Source organism: Encephalitozoon hellem, chromosome IX (assembly GCF_000277815.2).
Source record: "Encephalitozoon hellem ATCC 50504 chromosome IX, complete sequence".
NCBI classification, from domain to species: Eukaryota; Fungi; Microsporidia; family Unikaryonidae; genus Encephalitozoon; species Encephalitozoon hellem.
The window spans coordinates 13,210-39,525 of NW_004057897.1; the positions used below are offsets into that span (position 1 = coordinate 13,210).

Below are 26,316 nucleotides of genomic sequence, written 5' to 3' on the forward strand. Positions count from 1 at the left end.
AGGTTCGAAAAATAGAAAATAGAGTATTTATTTCCCATCAAGAATTTTCTCCAATTCTTCCTTAGATCTGTAGCAGTGATCTTTAAAAGAGGAAGTCATTCTACTGAAAAAATCTTGAAAGTCAAACTCGATCTTGCTCTGAACAAATCTCTCGTAGTAATAGAAGTTGAGAAGAAGCTGGTTACCACCAGTCCCAAATTTGCGATTTTCGGATATGAAGATCTTGCAGAACTCCTCGAGTAGCTTTTCATTGTATATAGAAAACATTCTCTTCCCAAACTCGCTGTCGAGACTAAACGTCTCTTCGGCATCCTCTATTATTCTCTTAATCCATTTCTCAGGCCTTCCAATAACCTTAGAATCACTTGTGTAGTCATCGTCCACCAGGTCAAGTATCAGAGCTCTTATTTGAAGTATTTTATGATCTAGGACATCATTCACTATAGCGTTAACCTCGTCCTTTCCACCTATGGCATGTAGATCACCAAGAAGACTAAGCTTAGACTTTTTGACTTCTTTTTCATCAAGAAGAACATTCCTCGATGTCTGAACATAGTGTTTAATAAGTATTTGTTTGTCTTCGTCTTCAAAATCGCCTATTATCTTTTGCACCTTTTCTAAGTAAATACTCATTTTATTTGGGACTACAAATCACCCATCTTATTCTTTTTCCTACTGCAAGACCAGTTTGTCTCCAAAACTTTAAGGACCCGAGCCTTAATCTTCCTTCTTCAATAAAAACAATACTTAAGAGCCTCGGGATACTACTGCGCCCTCCCGGTATTAAAAACAAAAATGTTACCACCCCCAATGTCATGTAAGTGAAGATAAACATTGGAGCTAATTTTAGTTAACCTTCTGCACGTCGTTAAACCTTTGGTGCCGTATATTCCCGATGTCCAGTCTCCGTCGAGAACGATTACTTTCCACGAAAGATTTGTCTGGACAACGCTTGCAATCCTGATATATTTGGTTTCATCTCAGGTCCCTTTGTTTGGAATAATTTCAAATGACGCAGCGGATCCCTTGCAATGGATGAGGGCAATGATGGCATCTAACAGAGGAACACTCATGGACCTTGGGACAAGTCCTGTGGTAACCTCCAGCCTTATAATGCAATTTCTAACTATGTCCGAGATACTGAAGGTCGACTGGTCTATCAAGGAGGATAAGAACCTCCATAATGCAACGCAGAGGCTTATATCGCTTATAATGACGGTTGGGCAAGCATTTGTGCAGGTCTACACAGGATTCTATGGCAACCCCAAAAGCCTTGGGACGATCTACTGCCTTCTCCTTGTTATGCAGCTGATCTTTTCTGGTGTCATAATAATCCTTTTGGACGAGCTTCTCCAGAAAGGATATGGCCTTGGAAATGGAGTCAATCTGTTTATTGCAACAAATGTCTGTGAAAGTATTGTTTGGAAGGCCTTCAGCCCAAAGGTACTTTTCACCGGGCGAGGTATAGAATTTGAGGGGTCTGTGATTGCACTATTCCACCTTCTCGTTGTAAGAAAAAACAAATTTGCAGCAATATACGAAGCTTTCTTCAGGCAGAACCTCCCGAATCTATTTTCGCTGCTTTCAACTGTCCTTCTATTTGCATTTGTAATATACCTCCAGGGGGTGAGGGTTGAACTTCCAACAGAGTCTTCACAGGTCCGAGGGCACGTCGCCAAGTTCCCTGTAAAATTGCTCTATACATCCACCATGCCTATAATCGCTCAGAATTACATAGTCGGGCATGTTTCATCCATCTCTTCGTTCCTCTACAGGAGATGGCCTCAGAACCTCATTGTCAAGGCCCTCGGTGTCTGGAGTACATCGAGGGGAGGAAGATATGTGCCTGTGAGTGGCATCAGTTATTACATCACATCCCCAGAATCCATTCTGGAGGGCCTGAAGGATCCCCTGCGCTTCTTTGTCTATCTCTCCATCATGCTTTTAACATCCGCCATTCTTAGTACGTCGTGGCTTGAGCTGAATGAGCTATCACCAGAAAAGGCAGCGCAGAAACTCAAAGAGTCAAGAATGAGATTGAAGGGTGTAAGGGAAGCAAACACAGTGACTGTTCTTTCTAGATACATTCCGACAGCAGCATTTCTTGGCGGAATTCTCACCTCCATGGTTGTGATACTTTCCAATCTTTTTGATGCCATTGGAAGTGGTACAAACATCTTCTTGGCCACCTCGATTGTAAATCAGTATTTGGACATGTTTGCTAAGGAAACAATCCAAAAGAACAGTGAAATAGGTTTTATCGAGTAAAGTTATTTTGTGGCTCCACAAGCTTTTTCTATAATAATAAAAATTTACCTTTAATTGTCAAATGATAGCAATGGGACTAGAAGGAAGCGCTAACAAGCTGGGCATAGGAATAATGAAAGACGACGAAATATTAGCAAATGAAAGATTTACGTATGCACCTCCCCCCGGAGAGGGCTTTATCCCTGCAAAAACTGCAGAGCACCACCGGGAGAAGATTCTAGATCTTATAGCTGCATCACTGGAGAAAGCCAGAATACGCCTTGGCGATATTGATGTATTTTGCTATACAAAGGGGCCTGGGATGGGTCTTCCCCTATCTGTGGTTGCTACCGTTGCTCGCACACTGAGCCTCTATTGTAATAAGCCACTCATTCCTGTGAACCATTGCATAGCTCACATAGAGATGGGAAGGTTTGTGACCAGAGCAAAGAACCCTGTCATCTTGTATGCCAGCGGGGGAAACACCCAAATCATAGCATATCATAACAAAAGATACAGGATATTTGGAGAGACACTGGACATTGCTGTTGGAAATTGCATAGACAGGTTTGCCAGGGAACTTAAGCTGCCAAACTTTCCTGCTCCTGGCCTCAGTGTCGAGAAATATGCAAAACTTGGAAAAAATTACATTGAGCTTCCTTATATTGTGAAAGGGATGGATGTCTCTTTTTCCGGAATTCTGTCAAACATAAAGAGTAAGATCGTAGAGAACGACCAAATGAAATATGATTTGTGCTATTCCCTGCAGGAAACAGTCTTCTCGGCGCTTGTAGAGGTCACAGAAAGGGCAATGGCATTTAGCAACTCAAAAGAAGTTTTGATTGTCGGCGGCGTTGGGTGCAATCTGAGGCTTCAAGAAATGATGAGTTTAATGGCGAAAGAGCGTGGTGGGGTTTCCTATGCAACTGACGAGAGGTTTTGCATAGATAACGGGCTGATGATTGCGCATGTAGGCATGTTGATGGCTAAGGCAGGGGCCTCTTTCAGCCTTGACGAATGCTTTGTCACGCAGAGATATAGAACTGACTCAGTGGAGGTAACTTGGAGAGATGACTAGGAAAAATTAAACTATGAAATAATATAACAGCTTTATAATCTAGGTCTTCTAGTTCTTTTAGGTAGCTCTATAGGTTCTTCACAGTCTTCTGATCCACTCCATTTCTCAAATCTATCATAAAGATCTTCATCTAGTACGAGCCTATTTCTAGTTACAGGCCTTGGCTTTGGTTCTGGAATTCTAGAAACATCGTGTGCAGACACACCCTTTCCATTTGCCTCGTTAGTGATGCAATCGTGAATGGGACCCTTCCAAGTGCTAAGAGGTGCATTTCTATCCCTATAATACTTTCCAGCTTCCTCAAGAACTACTCGTGGGCTTATGTCGGAACAGCAATACATGTACTCTGCTTTTGTGCTGATGTGTCTATAAAACAAAACATATTGGCTTGTGCCGTCCTTGAGTGTACTTGAGGGATGAATCTTGCACACTTGAAAGTTACTCAAGCAAACATATTTTTTATCCTTTTTCTTGGCTATATTGTAATATATTGAAGATACTATACATCTTTGAATTCTACTCGGTGATCTATTACTGGATATCTGCACACCTTTCTCCTGAAGAGACACCAACGTTGTCTTTCTAATCTCCATTGCTTTTCGTAATGCGTCTTCATTAATTTTCATTCGGTAGCACCATTCATTTCCATTCTTCTGTGTTATAAACTCATTGAATATATTCAAGAGAGTCATGAAGTCACATCCTTGATGGCATAGATGCGATGATTTGTCAAATCCCTCGTAGAAAATACCGTAAACACTAAGCATGCTAGCTATGGTCACCATCTCACTGACAACCCCATACTTTGAGGAGTTCAGAACCATTTTTGCCAGTGGCGGCTCTAGCCTCAACTCGCTCATATCTTCTCCTTCCCTGGTTAGAAGCCCCTTATGGCACACAGCACCCAGGCGATAAAGGAGAAGTAGGGCACTTCGGGTCAATTCTGCAGAAGGACTGTCGATAAAATCAAACTCAAATACATCTCTTATGCCATGCTTTAGGAGAAGGAGAACAACTTCGTGTATGTTAGCTCTTTGTATTTCTGGGACAGGTGACGCAAGCAGATCATTCTCATAAGTGCTCAGCGTGTACATCCGGTAGCATGTGCCTGGTCTTGTTCTTCCTGCCCTACCCGCTCTTTGATCTGCATTTGCCCTGCTCACCGGAACAGTTACCAATGATTCTCCTGTGTCATGGTTGTAAACGCTCACCTTCTGGAGCCCAGTGTCTATAACATACCCAATGTTTGGGATAGTCAAGGATGTTTCTGCTATGTTTGTGGAAACAATGCATTTCCTTGCGCTTTTCTCTATTTGGAACACTTTACTTTGCATCTCTTCGGACAGCTGGCTATAAAATGGAATGGCCTTAAGGCCAGCATCCATATCTTCCTTCCCTCCCTCCGTGAGGTATTTACTTCTAGCCCAGTAATTCACTATTCCCACCACACCCTCCACATCATCTCTTCCTGTCATGAAAACCAAGATATCCCCTTCTTCGCAGTTTTCGTGAATATGAAGAATCTTTTTGACCGCCCACTCAACATAATCGTCAACATTCATACTCAAGTACCGAATATCCACAGGATATGTTCTGCCCTCGATTTCAAAAGCCGAGCATCCAAAGTAATCACAGAACCTTTGTGCCTCTATTGTAGCACTCATTATTATAAGTTTCATGTCATTTCTTTCCTTCAAAGTAGACTTTAGCAATCCTATGGAGATGTCTAGATTTGCGCTTCTTTCGTGTGCCTCATCCAGTATAACCACAGAATATTTCCTAAGCAGTTTATCACTTAGTAGTTCCTGAAGGAGAACTCCCTCCGTCATGTACCTTATTTTTGTGCTGTGGGTTGTAGTACTGTCAAACCTTATGGAGTATCCTACTACTGGCCCCATGTCCTTTTCCAAAATAGAAGCTAAGCTGGTTGCTGCTGCCCTTCTGGGCTGTGTGCATCCTATCATCCCTCTGTTTCCATATCCTTCGAGATATAAATACTTTGGCACCTGTGTGCTCTTTCCAGATCCGGCCTCTCCTACTAAAACTGTCACTTGATGCTTCTCTATGAACTCCATGAGGCCATGTCTGAAACTCTCGATCGGGAGCTTCTTTTGTGTCCTTTTAGCAGGTCCTCCCTGCATAGGCGGTATTGTATGGCTACGGGGATGCTCGCTTAGAAACACGCTTCCCCTCTTTGCTATTGCACTTATTTCCGTTCCTGGTTTTTCTACTTCCACTCGCTTCTTTTGAGTAGAATCGAGCGCTTTGTCCCCTAGAAATCCGCACAAATTCTCCCCATACACCAAGTCAGGAGACAAGCCATTTTCCTCATCAGAGTAAGCTTCTTCTATACTTAATCCAGCCACCTTCATCTTCCTCATTTCCCATCTTCTAATATCTCTAGACTTGTTGTATCCCATATAGCTGGGTGTGAAAATTGTAATCCAAAAAGACCATACATGTTTAATATTCTCTCAGACATCAAAAACAAGTGAAATGCTTCAATCTTCATTCTTCTTACCCAAGACCCCAGGAATACTCCTATTTCCCGCGCTTTTTCTATTTGCATACATAGATGTAACGTTCATATCTAACTCACACTTGGTTGGAATTCCCATTCCTAGCTTTGGCTTTGGTATTTCCCTAGGTTTCAGCACCGGACTATCTCCCTTTTTGCTTTCGCTAGAAGATCCTCCTACCCACTTCTTCTCAACAGGATCATATCGGAAATCATCATCGACATCAATATTTGCTTTATGAATAGGCTCCTTCTTGAACATATTCAAGAACCCAAAGAAGGATCCACCTTTCTTCTGCTCCTTCTTTTTAGCCTCTAGATCAGAAGGCTCATCATCAATGAATCTGGAAAGAAACAGACTTGTATCGTCTTCGCTCCTGACATCCTCTTCTTTCCTACTACTTTCGAAGAAATCCGCAAAGCTCTTTGATTGCTTTGTATCCATGTATAAATTATTCCTCTCTTTAGTATCACAAGGCATGCTACTAACAGATAACTCCTCCTCCTTCACTTTTGCTTCCTTTTCATCATGCTTGAGTAAGATCTCTTCTTGAGGGAGGCTGTACATGCTGTCCCTCTTCATCTCGTTGGCCACAAACACCTTTTTGTCCTCACGTTTTGAAAGCGCCCTGCCTTCTTCCACCCTCAATCCTTCAGTTGGCTCTTTCTTTTCGCATTTAACATTCATCCCAATCGTTTCGGTACCTGAGGGAGGCGTCGTTACACTACATTTACTGCCAAGGCTAGAAATCTCAGACTTCTTGGGGTCATCCTCAAGAGTATCTACATTAAGAATCTTCTTGATTCCAAAATCAAAGACACTCTTAAGGCCAAAAGACCATCTGGTATCAAACACAGAGTCAAGATCCCCACTAAGCTCTTTCCTGAAGCATTTCCTATTCGCCTTGAAATATTCCTCTGCCTTAGCCCTGTCAAACTCTATTCCAATGGAAACAAACTCATGCTTAAGAAGATCAATATCCCTTATGCTTCTACCGGTATACTCTACATAGCAGAGAATTTTAAGCACTTCAAAATTCTTGCTGAACATCCAGAGATACTTATTGATATCAACAATCCCGAGAAAGTAGGATGATAATACCACGAACAATGCATCAGGGACGCTGTTATCAAAAACTTGCATTATAAAGTCATTGCTGACACTGGCATTCTTGGTGCTTAGAACTTCTCTAATGTATCTTCTCCAATCTCCGTGAAGCTTGAAAGGGGACTTTGAGAAGCCAAGTGCAGAGGATATCAGCTGAGCATAAGATTCATCGCAGAACTTCTCTAAGAATCTATTCCCAATATCCTTTGTCCACTTAGGCGACAGAATCCCAACTTCCCATATTTCATTTTCCATTGCATATTCAAAAGCTTTATCAGGATCTTCTATGCACAGTTCTATGAGCTTATTCATGCTCTCAGCACGGATGAGCCTGTTAATATCCCTACTGCAGTAAACCGGCCTTGAATCAGAGACAATACTCGAAATACTATCTATAGATGGCTTTTCTAGCCGAACCAAGTCATAGACATGCCGATATCTATCATCTCCACTGTTTTTGGAACCCGTAATGAAATTAGAGGGCTTAATGTCTGGAAGAGCATAGTCAAGTCTATGCCATTGAGAAATGTTTATGTAGTTTTGTGTCGCCTCTCCTTGCATATTGAACCTTTTTTGCGAAGACATAAAGACAGTAAGCAGGCTTCCGCTCACAAATCTTGCTAAAGGCTTAGGCCTCATTGGGTCCATTTTGGGATTTGGGAGCTTTACCAAAGACTCAACGGCCATGTCCTCAGAATCAGACTCTTTGGACTCTATCTTATCCTCCTGCACTTCTTCGTCTTTTGTGTCAAACCCCTCCACTGCACATGATATGTGTTCCAATGAATCAGTCGCACTCTTGAGACTATCTTCGTTGTTAGGAGACTTCTTCTCTATGCTCATACTAGAAACTTCACCCACTATAAACTCCTCGTCATCATCGTCCCAAAGAAAGTCCATTTCATCCACAGAAGACACTCTTGGCTCGGGCTCTGATAAAACCCCAGAATTGGTATTTGTTTCAGACTTAAGCCTCAAGCTTTCCTCACAAGTGTTCTCTGCCTCATAATCATTCTTGCCATCTTCTGTCTCCTCTTCAAGAGACTTGATTGGGTTTTCATCTACACAGGCTTGAGCGTCTTCTATATCTTCGCTGTTTTCCTTCCTTTTGCTACTTTCTCGAAGATCATTAACCTTCTCACAAATAATGTCTTCGCAATCTTCTTCCAGCACATCTTCCTTCTTACTTCCAATAGAATCGTCGGCCTTCTGAGCCTCATCTTCGATTTCAGGTTTCAAACATCCTTCCTCCTTTTTGGGCTTGAAAAGCAACCCTATTCCTGATTCATACTCGCTGTCACTTTCGCTCAAGATCTTCCAGAAGTCGTCGTCATCCTTACCAGATCCATTGTTTTTCATGGACTAAAATTTGGCCCTATTTTTAAAGATCTGTAGATCTCAAATAACTCACCTTAGTTACCAAAACAAACCTTTAATTCTAGTATCTAAACAAGTTGTTAGTCATATAATTTAGAGTCCGCCAATCAGCAGCATCTCCTTCCCTTTACAAATCTTATGCTCTCGGGCCTTACTGTACTTTCATCCTCCATGGGATTCTCTAAGTCTTCCTCAATAAGCCTGTCAACAGCCCTCACAAGGTCCTCAATTCCCTCATGCTTCATAGCACACGTTTCAACATATTCTCCGCTGTGCTTCTTGGCCTTTTTGGCCCCCATCTCTTTATACCACACTCGCGTCTCCTCGTCAGCAAGGTCCTTCTTGTTACCAACTACCAAAATCCTAACTTTACTTTCAAGGCTGTCATTAGCCTTAGTAAGCGTATTAATCCAGTGATCTATCCTCTCAAAGGAAGCCTTGTCCTTCATGTCAAAAACTATAATCGCAAGGAAAGAGTTCCGAGTGTAGTTTGGTATAATCGAGTTGAACCTTTCTTGGCCGGCAGTGTCCCACAATTGAAGACGAACCCTATGTCCACTAACTACAATGGTTGTACTAACAAAGTCCAGTCCGATCGTGGGTCCATATGACCTTTGCACCTCTTGATGCAGGTACTGGGACATTAGGGTGGTTTTTCCGACATTAGAGCTCCCCAGAAACACTATTTTGTAGGTAGACCTCATTTGAATCCCTGCCCTTTTTGTTTATTTTTATACACACACAAATACAGAAAGCCTTTGCTTTGTTTTGGGAATTTGTTCGATGCCTGAGACGAGGTACTTTGTGTTTTCGCCTGTTAACCAGTCCCATAAGATCTATCCCCAACCCTGTCAATGTTTCTTAAGAAGCTTCTTGCAATAGCAACGAAGAGCGAAACACTAGTGCACACCACAAGTACATATGCAATGTATGACACCACATTCGAAAATAAAAACGCCACAAAGCTTGTCTTTGCACAATCTCCGGAAGCCTATTCCTTTTTAAAGAAGATAAAGCATGACACAATAATCGGTATTTATAAACTGAATGTAGAAAAGAAGTACCTGGTGACAAGAAGACTATTTCCCTTTTGCTCTATGTTCAGGAAGGAGGCCAAGGAGTTCAACAAATACATATTTCTCAAGATGGCGGAGGCACTAATGTTTCTCCATGACCAGTGTGGTACGATCCATAGAAATATTGTGAAAGACTCTCTATTCTTCAGTGAGGAAGGCAATATAGTCCTCGGAGGATTCGAGAAGAGTAGGAAAAGTGGTACATTTGATGAGGATAGCATGATGTTTAGTAATCTTCTGAATGAACTGGTGGGGATTGATGTAAAACTTGAAGACTTTGTCAAGAATAGAGGGTTCTGCTCAGACATATTCTTTGATCTAGAGATTGCATTCTTTGGGTACAAGTCCTTCACTGCTGAGCAGAAGCTAGACTTTATTTCGAAGACAAGGAAGAGTAAGGACGAGTTCATAGATATTCATAAGAGAAGGATAGCTTGGATGGTTCTTGGAGACATAAGTACAAATGCTCAGAAAGACTTCAAGATACTGGGTGCTGACTTTATCTTGTGTCTTGACGTCCCCAACATGGAAGAGTTTCTATCTCCGCTATTCTCCATACTAGACACGGACGTGAGGCTCTACCTTCTTAGAAACCCCGAGAAATATATAGGCCGAGTTACTTCTTTGGATCCCATAATAAAGAGTCTGTCTCTTGGAATCAAATGTAAGGACAAGCAGCTCAGGGAGGAAACAATCGTGTTTGTCAAAGAGAACGTATCAATGATATCTAAAAAGCAACAATCTGAGATACTGGAAACAATGTGTGAGTATGTGTCTGACGATCAAGGGATGCATTCCGTCCTTAAGTTTCTTCATGACGTAAGACCTATCTTTAAGAAGACAGATGTTGTTTATAGAATCCTCTGCAAATACCTAATTCAATCAAAATCGAAAGTGCAGGTTCTTCACACAATGGAGATTTTTTATGAGACCTTTGACAACTTCAAGATGACCGCGGAGCTTCTGCCGCTCCTCTGTGGGTATTTATCTAACAGGCATGCTCAACCTGCAGTATTTTCGCTTATAGAAAAAATCCTAGCACACCTCAAGGAGCATAAGACGGAGATAATAGATAGGGAGTGGAAAATAGGGAGCATTAAGAACATCTTCAGGTTTAAATCCTCGGCACATCAAGGAGCAGTGTGTGCTGAAAATGGTGAGGCACAGTTGTCAAAGCCCCAAAATGAGTCGAACAGAAAACATGAAGAGTACGACAACGATCAGAGTGATGGATGGGATGATCCATGGTAATAGAGAGGATAGGCTCCATAAGAGAATAAATATACAAGTTGAATTTATTGTGTAAAAGGCTGGGATGAATAGACGCCACAAAGTGACGGCGTACCTCCATTGACTTGAAAGTAGCCTCAATTCTCTTCGTCGTACATTTCTACGTATTTCGAAAGACAGATGAGGGGCATCCTGTCTCCCTCCCCATTCCATCCCTGCTCAAGTATTCTCTTTTGCTCATCATTATATCCAAGATGATTAAATAGCTCACCTACAAAGGGCATGTTGGACTTTATGAGTCTTTGAGGATAGGTCTTCAAAGGCCCTAGGAACAGAGTTGCTATTCTGTCTTCATGTCTAACATAATGTTTAACGCATAGTTTATAGACAATTGGAAATCTCTCCGAGTCGAATGTCTGTGTGCTTCTGTGGAGATAATAGTGTTCAAAGAGGGGCCCTCCGCAAAACGAACACTCCTGTACAGACAGAAGGTATTTTATAAGTGGCTTGTGAATATTTCTTTGAATTTTCAGGTTATTTCTTATGAGATGCCTCGAGCAAGTTTCCTTGAGCGTAATGTCTCCGATGCATTCAATAGAGTCCTTTGAGGCAAAATCGCATGACAAGGCTGTCAGCTCTATCAGAAAGGGAAGCTTCAAGATTTCTAGAGGAATGTTCTGAATTCTGTTGTTAGAGATGTTTAAGTATTTCAGCCCATAAAGCCTCCCTATTACCGATGGAAGAGTAGTAAACAGGTTGTCGTCTATATGAAGTGCATTCAGGGCCTTTAGTGCCGAGATTCCTCTTGGAAGAGTAGACAACAAGTTTTGAGATAGGTTGAGTTCTCTAAGATTCTTAAGCAGCCCAATTTCGTCAGGCAGGCTTTGTATTCTGTTTTTTGACAGTACCAAGACCCTGAGATTTGTCAGGCATCCTATCTGCCGCGGAAGCCTTGTTAGATAATTGCAGCATGCTTGCAGAACTTTTAAGTCTCGGATTTCTCCTATGCCCTCCGTTATTTCCACAACAAATTGCCTACACATATAAACCTGGTTTCTATCCTCCTTTGGATTGTGGCGTATAATGGTCATCCTCTCCCCGCTTGCCAGTATTTCCCGGGCCGTTTCTTCCCTGTTGACAACATTGTGGTATATGTCTGTTTCCTTCCCTGTTATCTCTTCTAGTCTAGGCGATAAAGGAAGGTGCTTTAGAACCAGCTTCTCAAAGCTGGCAAGCGAACTTGCTAGATGAATGCTTGGATAAGTCTCTTCAGACTTCGACACTTTATATGGAAACACGTGGTCTTCGAGGTTGTACAGTCTTAAAACGCCCGGGGCACTTGGGTTTGATCTGGCGATGATCGGGTCCTTGCCAATATTACTCGCTGCATTTCCCATGCTGTCCGTTACTCCTTTGGAATTTAACGTTGTGTTGTTTGATATCCTTGACACAATAAGTTTCCAGTCTTCAAATGCGGCTTGCAACTTGGAAACAAGTTTCATCGGCTGCATATTTCAGGATGCAACAGGATTCATCTACCCGGGTTGCTAATGTGCAGGCATTGCTATTTCGATGAAAGGAAGAAAAGGCATTTATTTGTTAATTTGAAACAATCGTTGATATGGAAAAAATAAAAGGAGGTTGAAACACTGCAAATAATGACAGAGGTTACAAGTGCCGATTATTCTAAGCAAGGATACCATGAAATACCAAAGATTGCGTATGCCACCCCCATCAATTGGCTTATACTCTCTGATAACAAAATAAGAGAGGTTCCTGAGAGTATAAAGGAGCTCAAGACCCTAAGCAGGCTTGCGCTGAATGACAACAGAATTGAAGAAATCCATCCCGGCATAGGCTCCCTTGTAGGCCTCACCTGGATCGATCTGACTAGAAACAGGCTTAGAACGCTGCCTGACGAAATGGCAAATTTGAAGAGGGTTTCCGGGCTCGGGCTAAGCGAAAACAACTTCTCTGAAATCCCAAAGTGTATATTCAAGATGACAAATCTCCGGAAGTTCGGCTTTTTTTCAAATAAGATCAGGGCCATTCCAAAAGACATCAGGTTTCTTATAAATTTGATCAAAATAGACTTATCCAACAATGAGATTACTTCTCTCCCAGATGAGTTTTGCGAGCTGAAGAATTTAAACTGGCTGAATCTATCAAATAACAAGCTCCAAAAGCTTCCTGACGGAATCAACAATCTGGTACGGTTAGAGGAGCTTGGGCTTGGAGCAAACAACCTCACCGAACTGCCAGACATGAGCAATCTGAAGAAGCTGAGAATACTTCCGGTCTTCAAAAACCAGCTTACTCGAGTAAACCAAAGTATAGCCCGCCTCAGCAGTATTGAAAAGCTAGACTTCAGTGATAACAATATTACAGAATTTCCCGGGCATGTAATAGGCATCCAGTCGCTAAGATATCTGAATCTGAAATCAAACAAAATTTCAAAGATAGACCCAAGCACATTCAAAAACCGGATATCATCTGTCTCAATAATAGATGTGAGTGACAACCTCCTCAGCTGCATTCCTCTGAAGTTTTTTAAGACGTTCTCAAATGTTACTGTAATAAGGGTTGGCGAAAACCCCTTTGTCTACCACGAAAGCAGGCCTGCACCTAATCCAGGCCTGACAGAGCTATGCTACAACATATGCCTAAACATGCAATACAAATGTGAAAGCTGGATAAGAAAAAGATATCCAGACGTAAAAAGCTGCGATGCTTGTAGCAAACTGTTTACTACACAGCCACATTTGGGATATAGCCTTAGCTCTGTCGGCGATGGAAGCACCTTTGTTGTCGAGAAGATGCTATGCTCCTACAGCTGTTACAGAAATGAATATAAATAAAGATTTAATGCATTCTTACTGTAGCTATATCATACGTCCTAAAGAAATCACGCTTAGCACGTCCTCAGAAATTGGATAGAATCCGTTTAGGTTGAATCTTTCATTAGATATTTCCCCCGCCCGAGCATTGAGTACCGTTTCACATATAAGAAACAATGTTTTGTCATTTTTTTTGATTATCACCTTCCCCTCGTCTATTTGATAAGGCTCCTTGTTCAGAGACATGGTCTTGAGCCTCGAGCATATCGTATAGAATTTGTTGAATGTGATCTGATCCACCTTCATTGAATATGTTTCGTAGATGTATTTGACCTTAGGCTCGTTGCCTAGGCCCGCACATACAAGGCAAATTGAGGAGATAAAGAAGTCTGTATTTCTTATGCTTACCTGCCCAGTGTTCAGAAAGTATATCATGGACCCTACGAATGTTTTGCTCTTAACGAGTTTTGTCTTCGAGTCTTCATCTAGATTGATTTCCATAAAATAATCGGTAAATTCTTGAAGCAATCTCTTGCTGTTATGTGCTAGCTGGATTTCAACATATTCTTCCATGCTGCCTTTGTATTCTAGAAGCAAGGGAAGAAGTACATCCACTGGCATTTTCATGTGAGATAAAAAGTACAGCATTGGAAATGAGATCTCGAAATCTAGCACCTGGCTAGAAAAGTATGACGAATGCTTTGAGTGCGCATAGACTAGAAGTTCTGCATTCGACTTTGGACACATCAGAGGAATCTTCTCAGTAAGGTAGGGCTTCACCACCTCTATTATCATCAGTATCTCTTTAACATTGCTACTGGCTAATGCCTTGTTTATTAATAATTCTGCGTATTCACTCAGGTCAGCTTTTCCCCGGAGATACGCCAAAGCAGATGGAATGTCTGTTTCTATAAGCCCTAGAGTTCTTTGCTTGGGAATCTTTCCTGAAAAAAAGTATTCTAGATAGAATCTCCTTCTTTCCTCGCATTCAGGAAGCTCTGCATTTTCCTCCTTCATTCTTTCGGAGTTTAGACTCAGAAAAGTAGTTACTCCCTTAAAGGACTTTATATGAAAATAAAACTCCCACGGGAGGTTGCATTCATTCAACAACTCAACATACGCCTTCCTTTGGCTGGTAAAAATGCCTTTGAGTGCAAGCTTGACAAACTTTAAGAGGCATTCTGCCTCATGTCTTGTCCTTCTGGAACCGTTCTCTTTATTTTCTTTTGAACCTTCCGCAATCTTAAGCAGGGAGTCCTTGTGAAGCAACATCCCAGATCTGAATATGTTGAAAACAACCTCCCTAACCTTGTGGCTTGTATCGAGAATCCTCTCATAGATGTCCAGTGAATGCTCGACAACATCTTCAAAGGAAATTCTTTCTAACAATGCCATGCGGACATCCTCATCGCAATCGTTGACAATCCTATAAAATATTTCTTCATGACCCGCACTGCAGTTCTCGGCCAGAATCTTGATTACCTTCTTGTCTCTATCACCGATGTAAAAGCTACAAAGCTTTTCGAAGTTCTTTTCAGACATTGCTGCAGTTAGGTACTTCAATTTTCCTTGTCCCTTGATGTTTCTTACACATAGACATTCTTTTAGAGTAAAGCTTGAGTACACGTCTGCATATACTTTGTCCTCAAAGCTTTCCATTAATATAGCAACTGCAGGCATCGAAATCTCCTTTGTAACCTCAATTACAGTGTTGAATGTGGGGTCCTTGGGTATATGGAGGAGTACAGCCCTGACTACCTCTCTTACAGAGTCTTCAGTTCCTTCCTCTATCAATATAATCATAATCTCCTTCAGATACTTCTTTGCAGTTCCGCTAACTACCTCCGTCAACCCCGCTAACTTGGAAATCAATGCTTTATCTGTTAGCAAACTGGGAATTCTATATGTGATGAAGGTTTCCAGATTTATCTTTTCCTTTGGAAGAGTCTCCACAAGCAATCTAAAGAATCTCTGCTTTTCTTCTCGGCTTAAAAAGCATTTAGGTGCATTTATCCTTAACACCTCAATAATGCCAAGTAATGTGGCAGGAACTTCTCTCCGAAGCTCCATATTTTTCAACAAATATAGCAAAACATCCTCCTCAACACAGGATCCTTGAGGAGCCTCCTTTAGCTTTAGATACATCTCGAATGCCTTGTTCTGAGCTTCTACTCTTTTTGCTCTCTTTAGACTCTTCATAGGGGCTTGTGCATCTATCTAGATCATTTACTACGTCGTTAACCCCAATACAGGTGAATGGCGAATCCTGAAGACTTGAAAAGACTCTATGACTCCTTCTCTCTCCCAGGAGCTTCAGTATACCTTAGAGAGGAAGAGGTGCTTGGGATAAAGTCATTTATACATTCCAAGAAGCCTGTTCTTCACATCTGTGGAAGTCCAGGGACTGGGAAGACGCATGTCACCACACATACCATAGAAAAGCCTTTTCTTTACATAAACTATTATAACGAGAGCAACATCCTTGCAAAGATAAAGAGCAGCAACGCTCCAGTAGTGATCATTGACGAGTTCGATAAGTATTACAATGAAAGAAGAAATGAATGCCTACAGGCCATGTATCATTTAAAGGATAGGCAGAAGCTCATAACGATATCTAACGACCTTAGAATGCCCGGTGATGTTTTGTTTTTCAAGCCATATACCCCGTCTGATATGGAGAGGATCCTGACTTATAAAATCATAAAGGAAGCCAAGACGGATGTCCTAAGTCTGACAGCCATAAGAATTATATCCAGAAGAATCGGACACTCTGGAGACCTGAGACAGCTCTTCAGATATGTTCAAGAGGTTGTGGGGAGAAAAATAATAGAAGGGAATGGGATAGAAATAGGTCCTGAGGATGTATCTCCCGAAAAAGAAAACGCAGAGGAAACTCCAAATAACGTGCACCATAACATCATTAGCTCTCTTATTGTCAAAAGCAAGAGAGCTTCAAGAATGGAAGTGTATTCGAAATACCTCAGAGAGTGCCAGGAGATGGGAATTCCTTTCTATGACAGAACAGATTTTAATATTATATACGACATATACGCCTGATAGCATTACGATGTCTTTTAGAAATTAAATAACCATGAGATCTTCGATGCAGTGATAGTTGTACGGGGTCGGCCAGTGCTCTGTAGAGTATGTCTTGACAAATGTGACTCCATCGCCAAAAGGTCCCATAAGGAAAAGAGTATAGGGTGGGCCTAATGTGTCTATAAGGTTGGTTACGACACCTCTGTCATAGGGAGACCTAAGAAAGGGTGTGCCCTGAAGCCTACTGATATCTTCTTGCTTAAGCTCCTCGATGAAAGTCATATTCATTAAAGCAAGTCTCAGTTGTAGATAAAGAAAGAAAGATGTCATTATAAGAAACACAAGCGATGATATTCCGGACAGCACCAGGAGATAGTAGTCCTTCTTATGTCTAAGATATCTATCGAAGAGCAGAATTGCCCCAAACTCCCCGCATACATATGCAAATATGAGCAGGTTTGCCAAGGCCGTAAAGAACAGAAATCTTATAAAGTGGCCTTGATTATCGTAATTCACGCAGTTGTTTATCCAGAAGCAATGATGATCCATCTTTCTTATGCAATGCCCACAAGACGAGCAATGGTGGGCTCTCTCCGGCTTGTAGTTGTTGCATTTTCTACAGAATTTCTTTGTATTATAGTGGCTCACTAAGTTAACTGTTTCTATATCGTACTTGACATGACCTCTGTAAACTATGGAAAGTGCCAGGTAAATTATTGAGAAAATGCTCGAGAGTAGCAGAAGAGAAAGATAGGTTCTCTTGAATGCAAAGTGGGTGGGAAGGACTATTTCGGACACTGGTGCCGTGTATGTAAACATAAGCGAGGAAATCAGTAATATCATTCTAGAATTCAGTCTCACCTTACCCATCTAAAGGGTTTATTTATTTGTGTTTTTAGAGTGGGTTATAGGATAAGAAAAGGCAGAATGAAACCTGCTTCAGAAAGAGTTTGATTATTGCATTTAGACGATCCGGGTGTGAAGATCAACCAGCTCCTTGTAATCTTCAGCCCAGAAAGGCCCCTGGAGTTCGTATGAGTAAAGTATCTTTTTTCCTTCTCTTATTGCACGTCTTTTTTGAAGCCTTACAGAAAACAGTATTCCGTTTTCAAATTGATTTTCGGATAGAATGAATGGAATGGAGAAAGATGGTGACATCGGGATGTTGATTATGTAGTCAAAAACCAGAGCCACTTCAATTCCTTTGACAATTAGAAAGGTCCCCTCTTCCTTGAATTCGATCTCATTTTTAATCAGGTCCTTCTTCATTCCAGAACTGGCTCTCAAATATGAATCAAACAATAAAAAGTCGTTTTTAAGCTTCATGTAGAATCTGATGTTGCTCCTTTTGTACTCTTTGAAGACAGACTTGGCTGCTATCAGATATTCTGAATACATTTTCTCGAAGAGCTGGGATCCATCGTTCTTCGTCTCAACTTCAAATGGAAACTTATACATTCTCCTTTCCCCGACCTGTATTTCCTTATCAGCCACTAAGGCCATCGATGTAAATATTCCATAGGGCATCTTTCTACTTTCAGTCTTAGGCTTGGCCTTGGGCTTCAGAAGAAGCTCCTCAAATATACTGTCTTCTATCAGACTCTTCTTTGATGGAAGCTCTTTACAGCTTACCTCGCTCTTCTTGTACAGTGATTGAGATAAGACATCAAATGGATTATCGCTTATTTTGGACAAAGCATTTATTCCTACATTCGTTCTGCATTCCCTCTTAGCATCTTGGCCACCTTTATCTATTGCATAGGGCATACAGGTACCTTTCTTGCCCATGTCTTGTTCCATGTTTTCCATCTGATTACGAATGGTTGTGTCTAGCTATATCTCCTTTATTGAAAATTTTTACTGAATCCAGAGGCATGCCAGGATTAGTAGCAGAGATACTGGGGGACTATGGGACCATATTGCAGAAAATAGGCCTTTTCCTGAGAAGAAGAAATGGGAGTACAATAGAATGCATAGTTCATGGTGCGTCGTTGACACACTCCCAGGCGATTCATGGCCTTTCGCTGATGATACAGCGCAGACTTGTGAAGTATTTTCAGTATGAAAAGAAGGTTTACTATGTGCTGGACACAAACATGGCATACAGAAGGATGTATTTTGGGATTTATTGCAGTCTTGTTGAGGATCTTTTTGGAGAAGAGGCTTCTAGGGAGTTTATGAAGATACTGGTGAATGGGTTTACCAAAGTGGATGGATCTTTGCAGGGAAGTGCTGAGAAGCTTGTTGATACAGGTGTAGTCATCTCAATAGGCAGGAAGGAGGCAAGCATATTGGTTACAGGATCAAGAGACCTAGGGGAATATATGGCAAGAGCCAAGCAAGATGAGGAAATGCACAGGAAAAGCAGAAAAACGGCTGAGAAGCCAAGGTTTTACATCATCGACTTTGATGCCTTGCATTCCATGATGATAAACAGTAGACTTCTGGCTCTTGTCAAGAAAAGATATTTGTCAAAGGCTGAAAGGATTTACAGATCCATCCTCAGATGTAATTTAGTAACTGTGGATACCATAATGGGGGACCTTGAGGGTGAAATGGACATCACCAGAGGAGACGTTGTCTCATGCATCAAATACTTCAGCAACTATGGATTGCTCAGGAAAAGCCTAGATTGTACAGAAACCTATTTCAAGGATGGAGATGACATAAGGAAGATTCTTGTGGTAGACTCATTAAACAGGATTCTCTCGGAAAACAGTAAAGAGGCACGGAGGATCTTTAACATGATGCTAGATTACAAGGCATTGGAGGACAAGGACATTGTGGTCAAGTCTCTTGTTCCTTCACATGTTGTCAAGAAGGCAATTCTTATGCTCCATTCAAATGGATTTGTGGTGCTAAAGCACACTGGACCGGGAGACACCAAACCTGTGCCTGAATGGCAAGTAGATATTGACCGTGCATCAAGGATTGTAGGCGAAGAGATCAAGCGGGAGCTAGAGAAGTCGTGGGCGCTAATAAACCAAAGATGGCGACGTATTGGAAGCGGTGGCGATGATGAGGACGGGGGAAGCAAAGAACTTAGCAGGATGTTGGGCCTATCATTGGACTTTTTTGTTCTTGGGATTCAAAATATAGCCTTCAAGACTGAGATATTTTGAAATTTTTGAAGATCATTTCGACGCCCAAAAACAATGGTCAAAAGCTTGGAAGAGGCACTTCATCGGATATCTGAGCTAGAAGAAAAGATAGAAAACCAGCAGATAATAATCAATGCTCTTGTGACACACACAAAGAATCTCATGAGAGGTGATAAAAGTACGACCTTGAGGAGGGATTACGGAGAGCAGGAGAGAGATGAGGCTAATGGGGCTGTTTCCCAAGACATGGCACGGCTTGAGCTTAGGAAAGGAGAAGAAAGAAAGAGCAGAGAGAGCAACATACCTTTTGAGCAGGAGGTTGAGGACCTATTCAGGGGAGATAAGGTATCGAAGCAGTTCAAGGATGCCTTTACAATTGACTCTCTCCTGCTCTACTCCAGGGAAGCGCATAGCTTTTCATTGAACACCAGAACAGAGGCGAAGATGAAGAGGTCCTTCCATGTGAATGTTAAGCAACAGATTGACAAGATTGTAAGGCATATGATGGTGAACTTGAACATATATGATCTCAACACTATCTGCTCAACACTTAACCTGATTTCTGGGGATGTGGAGTACCAACACAAGCTGGTGATTGCCCATGACATTATTCTCTTCATAGATGATTTTTCAAGGATACCATTCATCGTCTCCGCCCTATTCAACAACCAGGGAATCCGTGACGATGTGTTAGGAAGCACTATAAAGGAAATTCTGCTGCACCAGTGTATGGTCGACAGTGACATTAACAAGAATCACCCACACATTCTAGGGTACTATAACAAGATAATCGACAATTTTGAACTCCGCTCAAAAGAAAAGTCCTTGAAGGATGTATGTGCCAGGCTGATAGGGAACTTCAATGTTTTTGAGGATGGTGCCTTCAACCCTGCAATATTCCCAAGCATGTATTCCATAAGAGCTCTGTGCCACTACATGGACTGGGACTACACATACAACGAGTTTATATGCTCTGTCTTGTATCCAAGGCTGAAGGAGACCCGCGATCCTTTGTATGCAGTTTACATGTTTACTGTTGTATTTAATGCGCTGCGTGTGTTTGGACACATTGAAAGTGTCGAGCTTGTATTTGAAAAGCTCAAGGAGTTTATGGATGATGGATCCGACCTTTCTGTAGTTTCCTATCTATTTATCAAGCAGATAGATCCTGAAAGGGCCAATAGATGGTATAGATCCCGGATGGGCAGCATCAAGCATGTTGATGGGGAGTATCTGAGGAGTCTGCTGCTGTATTAATGCGGAAATAAAGCTTTTGGTGTGATCTGAAGTGTAGAAATTTTGTACCCTTAGAAGATGAACAAGGAGGCTTTTGAAAGGCTTCCTCAGGAAAAGAAAAAGATTATAGAAACGGCCTATTTCAGTGCTGTTCGGAAGGAGATATCTGCATCGCAGTTTTTCGGTGTCTGTAAGGAGGCGCTGACGAAGGAGCAGTTTGAGAGTCTGTTTTCAAATAATACGCCGAACAGAGAACAGCAGGAAGAAATGAAGACCGAGCATCTTCAAGATATCATCCAGTACTCTGGAGTGGACCTGAAGGAAGAAGCCGAGCACATTGTTCGGGAGACGGAAACAAATATCAACTTCGGAGAATACGACGAAGAAGACACAAATGAGCAGATAGGGAGCCTGCTGAATGTACCTCTGTTTAGAGAGTTTGTGGCTAGAATTGGTAATTCAAGAAGAGTCGGAATCAGTGAGGAGTCATTTTTCCTTCTGTTCCAAGTTGTTAGAAGGAAGATACTGGACATTGTAGAGAAGATGGAAGAGTCTAGTAAATGGAGAGTTGAGTACAATCTGTCTGAGTTTATAATAAGGATAAACAATGACCTCAGCAGGCAACTATGGTGTCTTGAGCAGATAGAAAAGGCTGAGCTTGAAAAGTTTACTATTAGGAGAGGAGAGGAAGAAGGGAAAAAGAAGGTGAAGAAGACTATTCAAGAGAGAGAGGACCTCGTCATTAAGAAAAGGCTAAGCAACACGGTTGCCCTAGCGGCCCTTGGAGTGCAACAAAAGTCATGGATGAATGCGGAAGATGTTCGAGTTAACGAGGAAAGCACTGCATTCAATTCTATCTATTCCCCATTTGACGAGAAGGCTCTAGAAAGGAAGGTAGCAAACAGAACAATAACGATGAAGGATCTTCTTTATGTATTGGAGAGAGATAGGAGATATAACAAGTCCATCTTCACCATCCAGCATTATTTTAGATGAGGAGTCCTTTTTTGAGTAATTTTATATCTGTACTTTGCTTTATAAACGAAGCCGGGACAGGGATTAAAAACAAGCAGAAGAATGGACAAGGACAGTCTGGAGAAGTTTCAAGCACAGATCTCTGTTTTATCGGCGAAAGAGATCGAAAAGACCATGAAGAGGCTGAGCAAAGATGAGTTTGACATGTTTATAGATGTTTTAGAGAACTACAACATGGACTTGGCAAAAGATCTTGAACAAGCAAGGAATGACATGAGGCAAAGGCTGGAGAATCACAAGATGCTTTTTGAATGCGTTTGGGACATAATTCCTGGCGATGTTAGAAGACATTTAATGGGATACTACCGAACGATGAGCGATATTCTATAGAAAAGCTTCTTTTGCCTGAATAATAGTAAATGCTTTCTTGATTGTATTTTTGGTGTTTGGATGTATTAAAGCCCTAAGGGCAAGCCCTACAACATGGAGGATTATGTTGGGACAAGATTGTTGTTCGAGACGTCTAATGGAGTGATAACTGGAATGCTTAAGGCTGTTGATGAGAATGTTGGAAAACTGGTTATAGAGGATGAGAGCGGTACAAAGGATGTGTTCGTTGAAGATATTCAGAGGCTAGAAATTGTGGGGGACTCTTCTCCTGATCTTTCTGTAGAATGTAAGTCTAGGGAGGATAAGAGGACTGGCGCTCCAATCCCATCCATCAAAACAGACGATAAAAGCGTTGCAAAGGTCTCTCGATCTCCCTCCATGGGCTACGCTGATTTGAAGGCAGGTACCGACCTGACGATCCAAAGTGAAAGGCACAAGAGTAGTCAAACAGATACAAGTAGAACAAGCCATGAAAATGGTGATAACACTCGGTCCTCTGACAAGATTAGAGTTGGAGAAAGAGGAGATAGGCATTTGTTGGAAACCTGTGAAGAGAATTACTATGGAATGATTAAGAGAGCATTCAGCTATTTTGGGCCTCTTGAGGAAGAGTTCTGCTCGATTGCAGCCCGTCAAGCATACCGGATATTTTCTACATACTTTGGAAGTTCAAATCTAAAGGTAGAGGTGCTTGTGAGCGGAGACGACTTCTTTTCAAGCATAGGGCTTATTCTTGGAAGACTACTTTTACACTCTGGAAAGAAGTCATCTGTTGTATACAATGAAACCGCCTTGAGAAATGCAAGATATAAGCAATCATACCTGAACTCAGGAGGAATCATTTCCAGTAGGCCTAGTCTGGAGCCAACGATACAAATATACGGATGTGGCAAGGCATTGATTTCTACGTGGCCCAAAGGTAACGCAAAGGGACTTATGTATTTAGACACGCCTGGGTTTAGTGTCGAGGAGAAGGAAACGAAAATAGGCCTGTGCTTTGGATCAATACCCATGTACTTTCGGGAGTTTAACGGGATAGTGTACTTTGTTGATATAGAATATCCGACGCCTCTCTACAAGGAGTTTGGACTTCAGAGGCCCACAAAGGGTAAAATTCACAAAGTAAAGTAGAACACTTTAATTTTCGATGAAGTCGTCGAAAAACTTACTCACACACAGAGAAGGGTCTTCACCATTGAGGTGATAGACATTCTTAAGGTCCTTGCTTTCGATATTAAGAGATCTGAGATCCAAGATACCATCTACACTGAGCATCTCAAAAGCCTTTTTGAGTTCTGAAGGATCAAAAAGGGTGCTGTGCATCTCTTTAACTATTAAAAGATAATCTTCTAAGGATATTCTGCCCTCTGGATTGCCAAATGGAACCATTCCCTCATCTATCGAAAGGCCTAGCTGGCTTAGGCACCAGCATAGGTCTGACGAGCTTATCCCACACTCATCCTTCTTCAGCACCTTGTTGAACAGGGAAGTAGCACTCTCAAGAACCTTCTCTTCCTTGCTTCTATTGTCATGAGCATTCCTCAAGGCTTCGAGCTTCTTTGACGCAATGCTCTTGAATCCCTCCTTCTGAACCTTTGCCAATGGGTGAGTGAATGTAATTTCCATCAGCTTATTGGTAAGCTCGGAAGTGCTCTGGATCTGCTCTTTTACATCTTCTCCCTTTAGGAGCATGTGCTTGAAAAACTCAAATATCCGATTCAGGGCATCGAGCTCCGACTGAAAAGATGGATCGAATAGCTTCTTGATCTCAATGCTGTCGGCAACTGTTTGAGGCTGCAAAGGAGGGAACAAAAGCTTATCCAGAGACACATCCTCTGGCGGAGAGTATTTTTTTATTCTGTAGAGGTCATGGATTGCATTTATACTCCCTAGAAGGGAATGAAGCTCAGTAGATTCGTGGATGGCCTTCGAATTTGTCTCCAGCATCAGATCAAATGATTTGTTGAGACTTCTTATGATCTTGCATACCTCCTTTTTCTGGTTACTCAGGCTTTTTATCAAAGACAGCAGGTTTCTTGCCTTTATCTCATAAAGGTTTCTAGCCTGTATCGACCAGTCAACAGTCTCCAAAATTCCCTTGATCCTATCGCGTGCAGACTTTTCTCTTTCGTACTCCTTGAACTTCCTATAGTACCCAGAGACATACGTCATAATGCTTTTCTCGTCGGGAATGGATACCTCTGCTATGTCTTCCACATCAAGAAGCCTCTTGATATTGAGAAACTTCTCGGCAACCTTAAATGCCTGTGTTAGGTTGTATGTCTTCTCAGAACTCTTAAGGCTCTGAAAGTTTGGGACAAGATCTGGCCGAAATCTGTGAATGATTGCATTGAATGCAAGCCCATCCTGCCAGCTCCTTGAAAAATCGACTATATTTACATTTTTGTATCCATTGGTCACTTCCTTACACCATCTAAGCAATTCGTTTCTTATAGAGAGCTCTCCAGCCTCTGCCATCTCTGCAATGGCGAGCCTTGAAATTAGAGACCATATAAGCCCCAGTATAAGCTTTGGGTTTCCGTCAACAATATCCGACGCCCCTATGTTTATAAGCTTGACCTTCTTTTCCTTTATGAAAGAAAGGACTCTCTCCACATTCTCCATTTTTTGGATCCGTGTGTATGGCGTCGGATTGTACTCAACCATGTCCTTCTGAAGAACCATTAGCAAGTGTGCAAGTTTTACTCCGTCACAAAGATCCTCAAACATGTCTTCAATCTCCCCATGGCCTCCTCTTGCCAGCTTCTCGTTCACCCATTTTGTGAATGTCTTTTTTTGAACTTTCTGCCATTCCTTCTCCTCTTGCTGCGTCATCTGGGATAGCCCTCTTTTCTAAATAATATAAAGTTGATGCCTCAGGGTACTTAGGTGTAAATAAGAAAAATAAGAAAGTCACAATATTTTAGTTATGACAGCAGAAGCTACACGAAAACAAGCTCGTGAACAACAACAGCCTGTGGTATAGCCCCGAAGTCCAGTCTATACAGCTCTCTTGTGATGGTTTTGACATGCTCTAGGTCACTGAGTGTTGCAAATGCAGCTTGAGGATGCAGCACTAGGCTAAACAGCCCCAAAAGAGAGTCAATTGTCATTTCTGTCACGTCCGAGTTTTTATCAACCATCCTTAGTAACTCAAAAAGCGAGACAAGTAGATGTCTTTCTGCATCTGTAAATATAAACGGCATGTATGAAAACAATGCTTCTTTTGTACGCCTGTCGTTTGAGATGATACAAGACTTAATCTTCTCAAAGACTTCTATGGGAATCAAGCCGTCCAGATGCTCCCTTATGTAGTTCTTTAGGGCATTGGCCAGCACTAGAACATCTGTACCCTCGATGTCTACACACTTGCTTTCGTGAAGCATGCTTGCTATTCTTGCGGCCTCCAACTTGTCCGGTTCGTAGCGGAAGATGAACTTGGTAGACGTTGCTCTTCTCTTTAGTGATTCGATAACATCGAAGACCATAGGATTGATCAATCTAGAGCGTCCTATCCTGCTTTTTTTCCAGAAGCAATTGACCCAAGCAAAAAGACTGTTGGAGGCTCTTTTTCTAAATGCATTCCAGCAGAACTTGCTAAGCTCTATCTTCTGTGAGGCAGAAAGAAGCTCGTATCTGAATTCTGAGAGCTCCTCTCCAGACTTTACGGAAGGAAAGACCCTTGTTTCCAGCTTCTTCTTTCTCTGTGTAGTCCCTGAGCTAAAAAGCCCCTCGTAAGGTCTAGCATTAGAATTCCGGAAACTTCCTACAGTGTCTTGCATAAAGGCGTACTTCAGGTGGCTGGATAGAGTATGATCGCTTTCGGAAATAGGCTGGAAAGTGACCTGAGGACTGTGGTGATGGTGGCCCGCCGAAAGGGAAGAGTCTGGTTCTGTACAGGCTTCTTCTCTCTTTGCGTGTGTCTCTTCTATCACCTTCATCTCTGCTATGTTAAAGATCTTTCTTTTCTTTGGAAAATCTCTCAGCATCCCGGGGTTTGTTTATATAGGCCTTCATAATACGTATATATAAGCTCAATATAAGATCTATAATTTTACAAAAAGCCTAGCTGACGTAATGCATTAATAGATCCCACCACCGTGG

General features: G+C 41.8%; 20 protein-coding genes across 20 annotated transcripts; 10 read left to right on the forward strand and 10 right to left on the reverse strand.

Moving 5' to 3' along the window:
• Positions 1-27: 27 nt before the first annotated feature.
• Positions 28-633, reverse strand: EHEL_090100 (uncharacterized protein; the record flags this gene model as incomplete). The annotated part of the gene is made up of 1 exon (XM_003887838.1): positions 28-633. The coding sequence occupies one exon, from the start codon at positions 631-633 to the stop codon at positions 28-30; it is 606 nt and encodes a 201-aa protein (XP_003887887.1).
• Positions 634-810: 177 nt separating this feature from the next.
• On the forward strand, positions 811-2,268 carry EHEL_090110 (ER translocation protein Sec61; the record flags this gene model as incomplete). Its single annotated transcript, XM_003887839.1, has 2 exons — positions 811-817; positions 851-2,268. 2 exons carry the CDS (start codon positions 811-813, stop codon positions 2,266-2,268), a joined length of 1,425 nt encoding a protein of 474 aa, XP_003887888.1.
• Positions 2,269-2,329: 61 nt separating this feature from the next.
• On the forward strand, positions 2,330-3,325 carry EHEL_090120 (O-sialoglycoprotein endopeptidase; the record flags this gene model as incomplete). The annotated part of the gene is made up of 1 exon (XM_003887840.1): positions 2,330-3,325. One exon carries the CDS (start codon positions 2,330-2,332, stop codon positions 3,323-3,325), a length of 996 nt encoding a protein of 331 aa, XP_003887889.1.
• Positions 3,326-3,357: 32 nt separating this feature from the next.
• On the reverse strand, positions 3,358-5,745 carry EHEL_090130 (HrpA-like helicase; the record flags this gene model as incomplete). The annotated part of the gene is made up of 1 exon (XM_003887841.1): positions 3,358-5,745. One exon carries the CDS (start codon positions 5,743-5,745, stop codon positions 3,358-3,360), a length of 2,388 nt encoding a protein of 795 aa, XP_003887890.1.
• Positions 5,746-5,826: 81 nt separating this feature from the next.
• On the reverse strand, positions 5,827-8,310 carry EHEL_090140 (uncharacterized protein; the record flags this gene model as incomplete). The annotated part of the gene is made up of 1 exon (XM_003887842.1): positions 5,827-8,310. One exon carries the CDS (start codon positions 8,308-8,310, stop codon positions 5,827-5,829), a length of 2,484 nt encoding a protein of 827 aa, XP_003887891.1.
• A 125-nt stretch (positions 8,311-8,435) lies between these two features.
• On the reverse strand, positions 8,436-9,032 carry EHEL_090150 (Rab GTPase; the record flags this gene model as incomplete). The annotated part of the gene is made up of 1 exon (XM_003887843.1): positions 8,436-9,032. The coding sequence occupies one exon, from the start codon at positions 9,030-9,032 to the stop codon at positions 8,436-8,438; it is 597 nt and encodes a 198-aa protein (XP_003887892.1).
• A 150-nt stretch (positions 9,033-9,182) lies between these two features.
• EHEL_090160 (uncharacterized protein) lies at positions 9,183-10,655 on the forward strand (the record flags this gene model as incomplete). Its single annotated transcript, XM_003887844.1, has 1 exon — positions 9,183-10,655. The coding sequence occupies one exon, from the start codon at positions 9,183-9,185 to the stop codon at positions 10,653-10,655; it is 1,473 nt and encodes a 490-aa protein (XP_003887893.1).
• A 116-nt stretch (positions 10,656-10,771) lies between these two features.
• Positions 10,772-12,031, reverse strand: EHEL_090170 (uncharacterized protein; the record flags this gene model as incomplete). The annotated part of the gene is made up of 1 exon (XM_003887845.1): positions 10,772-12,031. The coding sequence occupies one exon, from the start codon at positions 12,029-12,031 to the stop codon at positions 10,772-10,774; it is 1,260 nt and encodes a 419-aa protein (XP_003887894.1).
• A 261-nt stretch (positions 12,032-12,292) lies between these two features.
• EHEL_090180 (uncharacterized protein) lies at positions 12,293-13,492 on the forward strand (the record flags this gene model as incomplete). The annotated part of the gene is made up of 1 exon (XM_003887846.1): positions 12,293-13,492. One exon carries the CDS (start codon positions 12,293-12,295, stop codon positions 13,490-13,492), a length of 1,200 nt encoding a protein of 399 aa, XP_003887895.1.
• Positions 13,493-13,516: 24 nt separating this feature from the next.
• Positions 13,517-15,670, reverse strand: EHEL_090190 (uncharacterized protein; the record flags this gene model as incomplete). The annotated part of the gene is made up of 1 exon (XM_003887847.1): positions 13,517-15,670. The coding sequence occupies one exon, from the start codon at positions 15,668-15,670 to the stop codon at positions 13,517-13,519; it is 2,154 nt and encodes a 717-aa protein (XP_003887896.1).
• A 57-nt stretch (positions 15,671-15,727) lies between these two features.
• Positions 15,728-16,528, forward strand: EHEL_090200 (uncharacterized protein; the record flags this gene model as incomplete). The annotated part of the gene is made up of 1 exon (XM_003887848.1): positions 15,728-16,528. One exon carries the CDS (start codon positions 15,728-15,730, stop codon positions 16,526-16,528), a length of 801 nt encoding a protein of 266 aa, XP_003887897.1.
• Positions 16,529-16,552: 24 nt separating this feature from the next.
• EHEL_090210 (uncharacterized protein) lies at positions 16,553-17,380 on the reverse strand (the record flags this gene model as incomplete). The annotated part of the gene is made up of 1 exon (XM_003887849.1): positions 16,553-17,380. The coding sequence occupies one exon, from the start codon at positions 17,378-17,380 to the stop codon at positions 16,553-16,555; it is 828 nt and encodes a 275-aa protein (XP_003887898.1).
• Positions 17,381-17,473: 93 nt separating this feature from the next.
• EHEL_090220 (uncharacterized protein) lies at positions 17,474-18,319 on the reverse strand (the record flags this gene model as incomplete). The annotated part of the gene is made up of 1 exon (XM_003887850.1): positions 17,474-18,319. One exon carries the CDS (start codon positions 18,317-18,319, stop codon positions 17,474-17,476), a length of 846 nt encoding a protein of 281 aa, XP_003887899.1.
• A 65-nt stretch (positions 18,320-18,384) lies between these two features.
• On the forward strand, positions 18,385-19,632 carry EHEL_090230 (uncharacterized protein; the record flags this gene model as incomplete). The annotated part of the gene is made up of 1 exon (XM_003887851.1): positions 18,385-19,632. The coding sequence occupies one exon, from the start codon at positions 18,385-18,387 to the stop codon at positions 19,630-19,632; it is 1,248 nt and encodes a 415-aa protein (XP_003887900.1).
• A 33-nt stretch (positions 19,633-19,665) lies between these two features.
• EHEL_090240 (uncharacterized protein) lies at positions 19,666-20,868 on the forward strand (the record flags this gene model as incomplete). Its single annotated transcript, XM_003887852.1, has 1 exon — positions 19,666-20,868. The coding sequence occupies one exon, from the start codon at positions 19,666-19,668 to the stop codon at positions 20,866-20,868; it is 1,203 nt and encodes a 400-aa protein (XP_003887901.1).
• Positions 20,869-20,925: 57 nt separating this feature from the next.
• Positions 20,926-21,843, forward strand: EHEL_090250 (TATA binding protein associated factor 4-like protein; the record flags this gene model as incomplete). The annotated part of the gene is made up of 1 exon (XM_003887853.1): positions 20,926-21,843. One exon carries the CDS (start codon positions 20,926-20,928, stop codon positions 21,841-21,843), a length of 918 nt encoding a protein of 305 aa, XP_003887902.1.
• Positions 21,844-21,924: 81 nt separating this feature from the next.
• EHEL_090255 (uncharacterized protein) lies at positions 21,925-22,212 on the forward strand (the record flags this gene model as incomplete). Its single annotated transcript, XM_059743539.1, has 1 exon — positions 21,925-22,212. One exon carries the CDS (start codon positions 21,925-21,927, stop codon positions 22,210-22,212), a length of 288 nt encoding a protein of 95 aa, XP_059599522.1.
• Positions 22,213-22,305: 93 nt separating this feature from the next.
• EHEL_090260 (uncharacterized protein) lies at positions 22,306-23,343 on the forward strand (the record flags this gene model as incomplete). Its single annotated transcript, XM_003887854.1, has 1 exon — positions 22,306-23,343. One exon carries the CDS (start codon positions 22,306-22,308, stop codon positions 23,341-23,343), a length of 1,038 nt encoding a protein of 345 aa, XP_003887903.1.
• A 6-nt stretch (positions 23,344-23,349) lies between these two features.
• EHEL_090270 (Ca2+-binding actin-bundling fimbrin/plastin) lies at positions 23,350-25,047 on the reverse strand (the record flags this gene model as incomplete). The annotated part of the gene is made up of 1 exon (XM_003887855.1): positions 23,350-25,047. The coding sequence occupies one exon, from the start codon at positions 25,045-25,047 to the stop codon at positions 23,350-23,352; it is 1,698 nt and encodes a 565-aa protein (XP_003887904.1).
• Positions 25,048-25,154: 107 nt separating this feature from the next.
• On the reverse strand, positions 25,155-26,201 carry EHEL_090280 (uncharacterized protein; the record flags this gene model as incomplete). The annotated part of the gene is made up of 1 exon (XM_003887856.1): positions 25,155-26,201. The coding sequence occupies one exon, from the start codon at positions 26,199-26,201 to the stop codon at positions 25,155-25,157; it is 1,047 nt and encodes a 348-aa protein (XP_003887905.1).
• Positions 26,202-26,316: the final 115 nt, after the last annotated feature.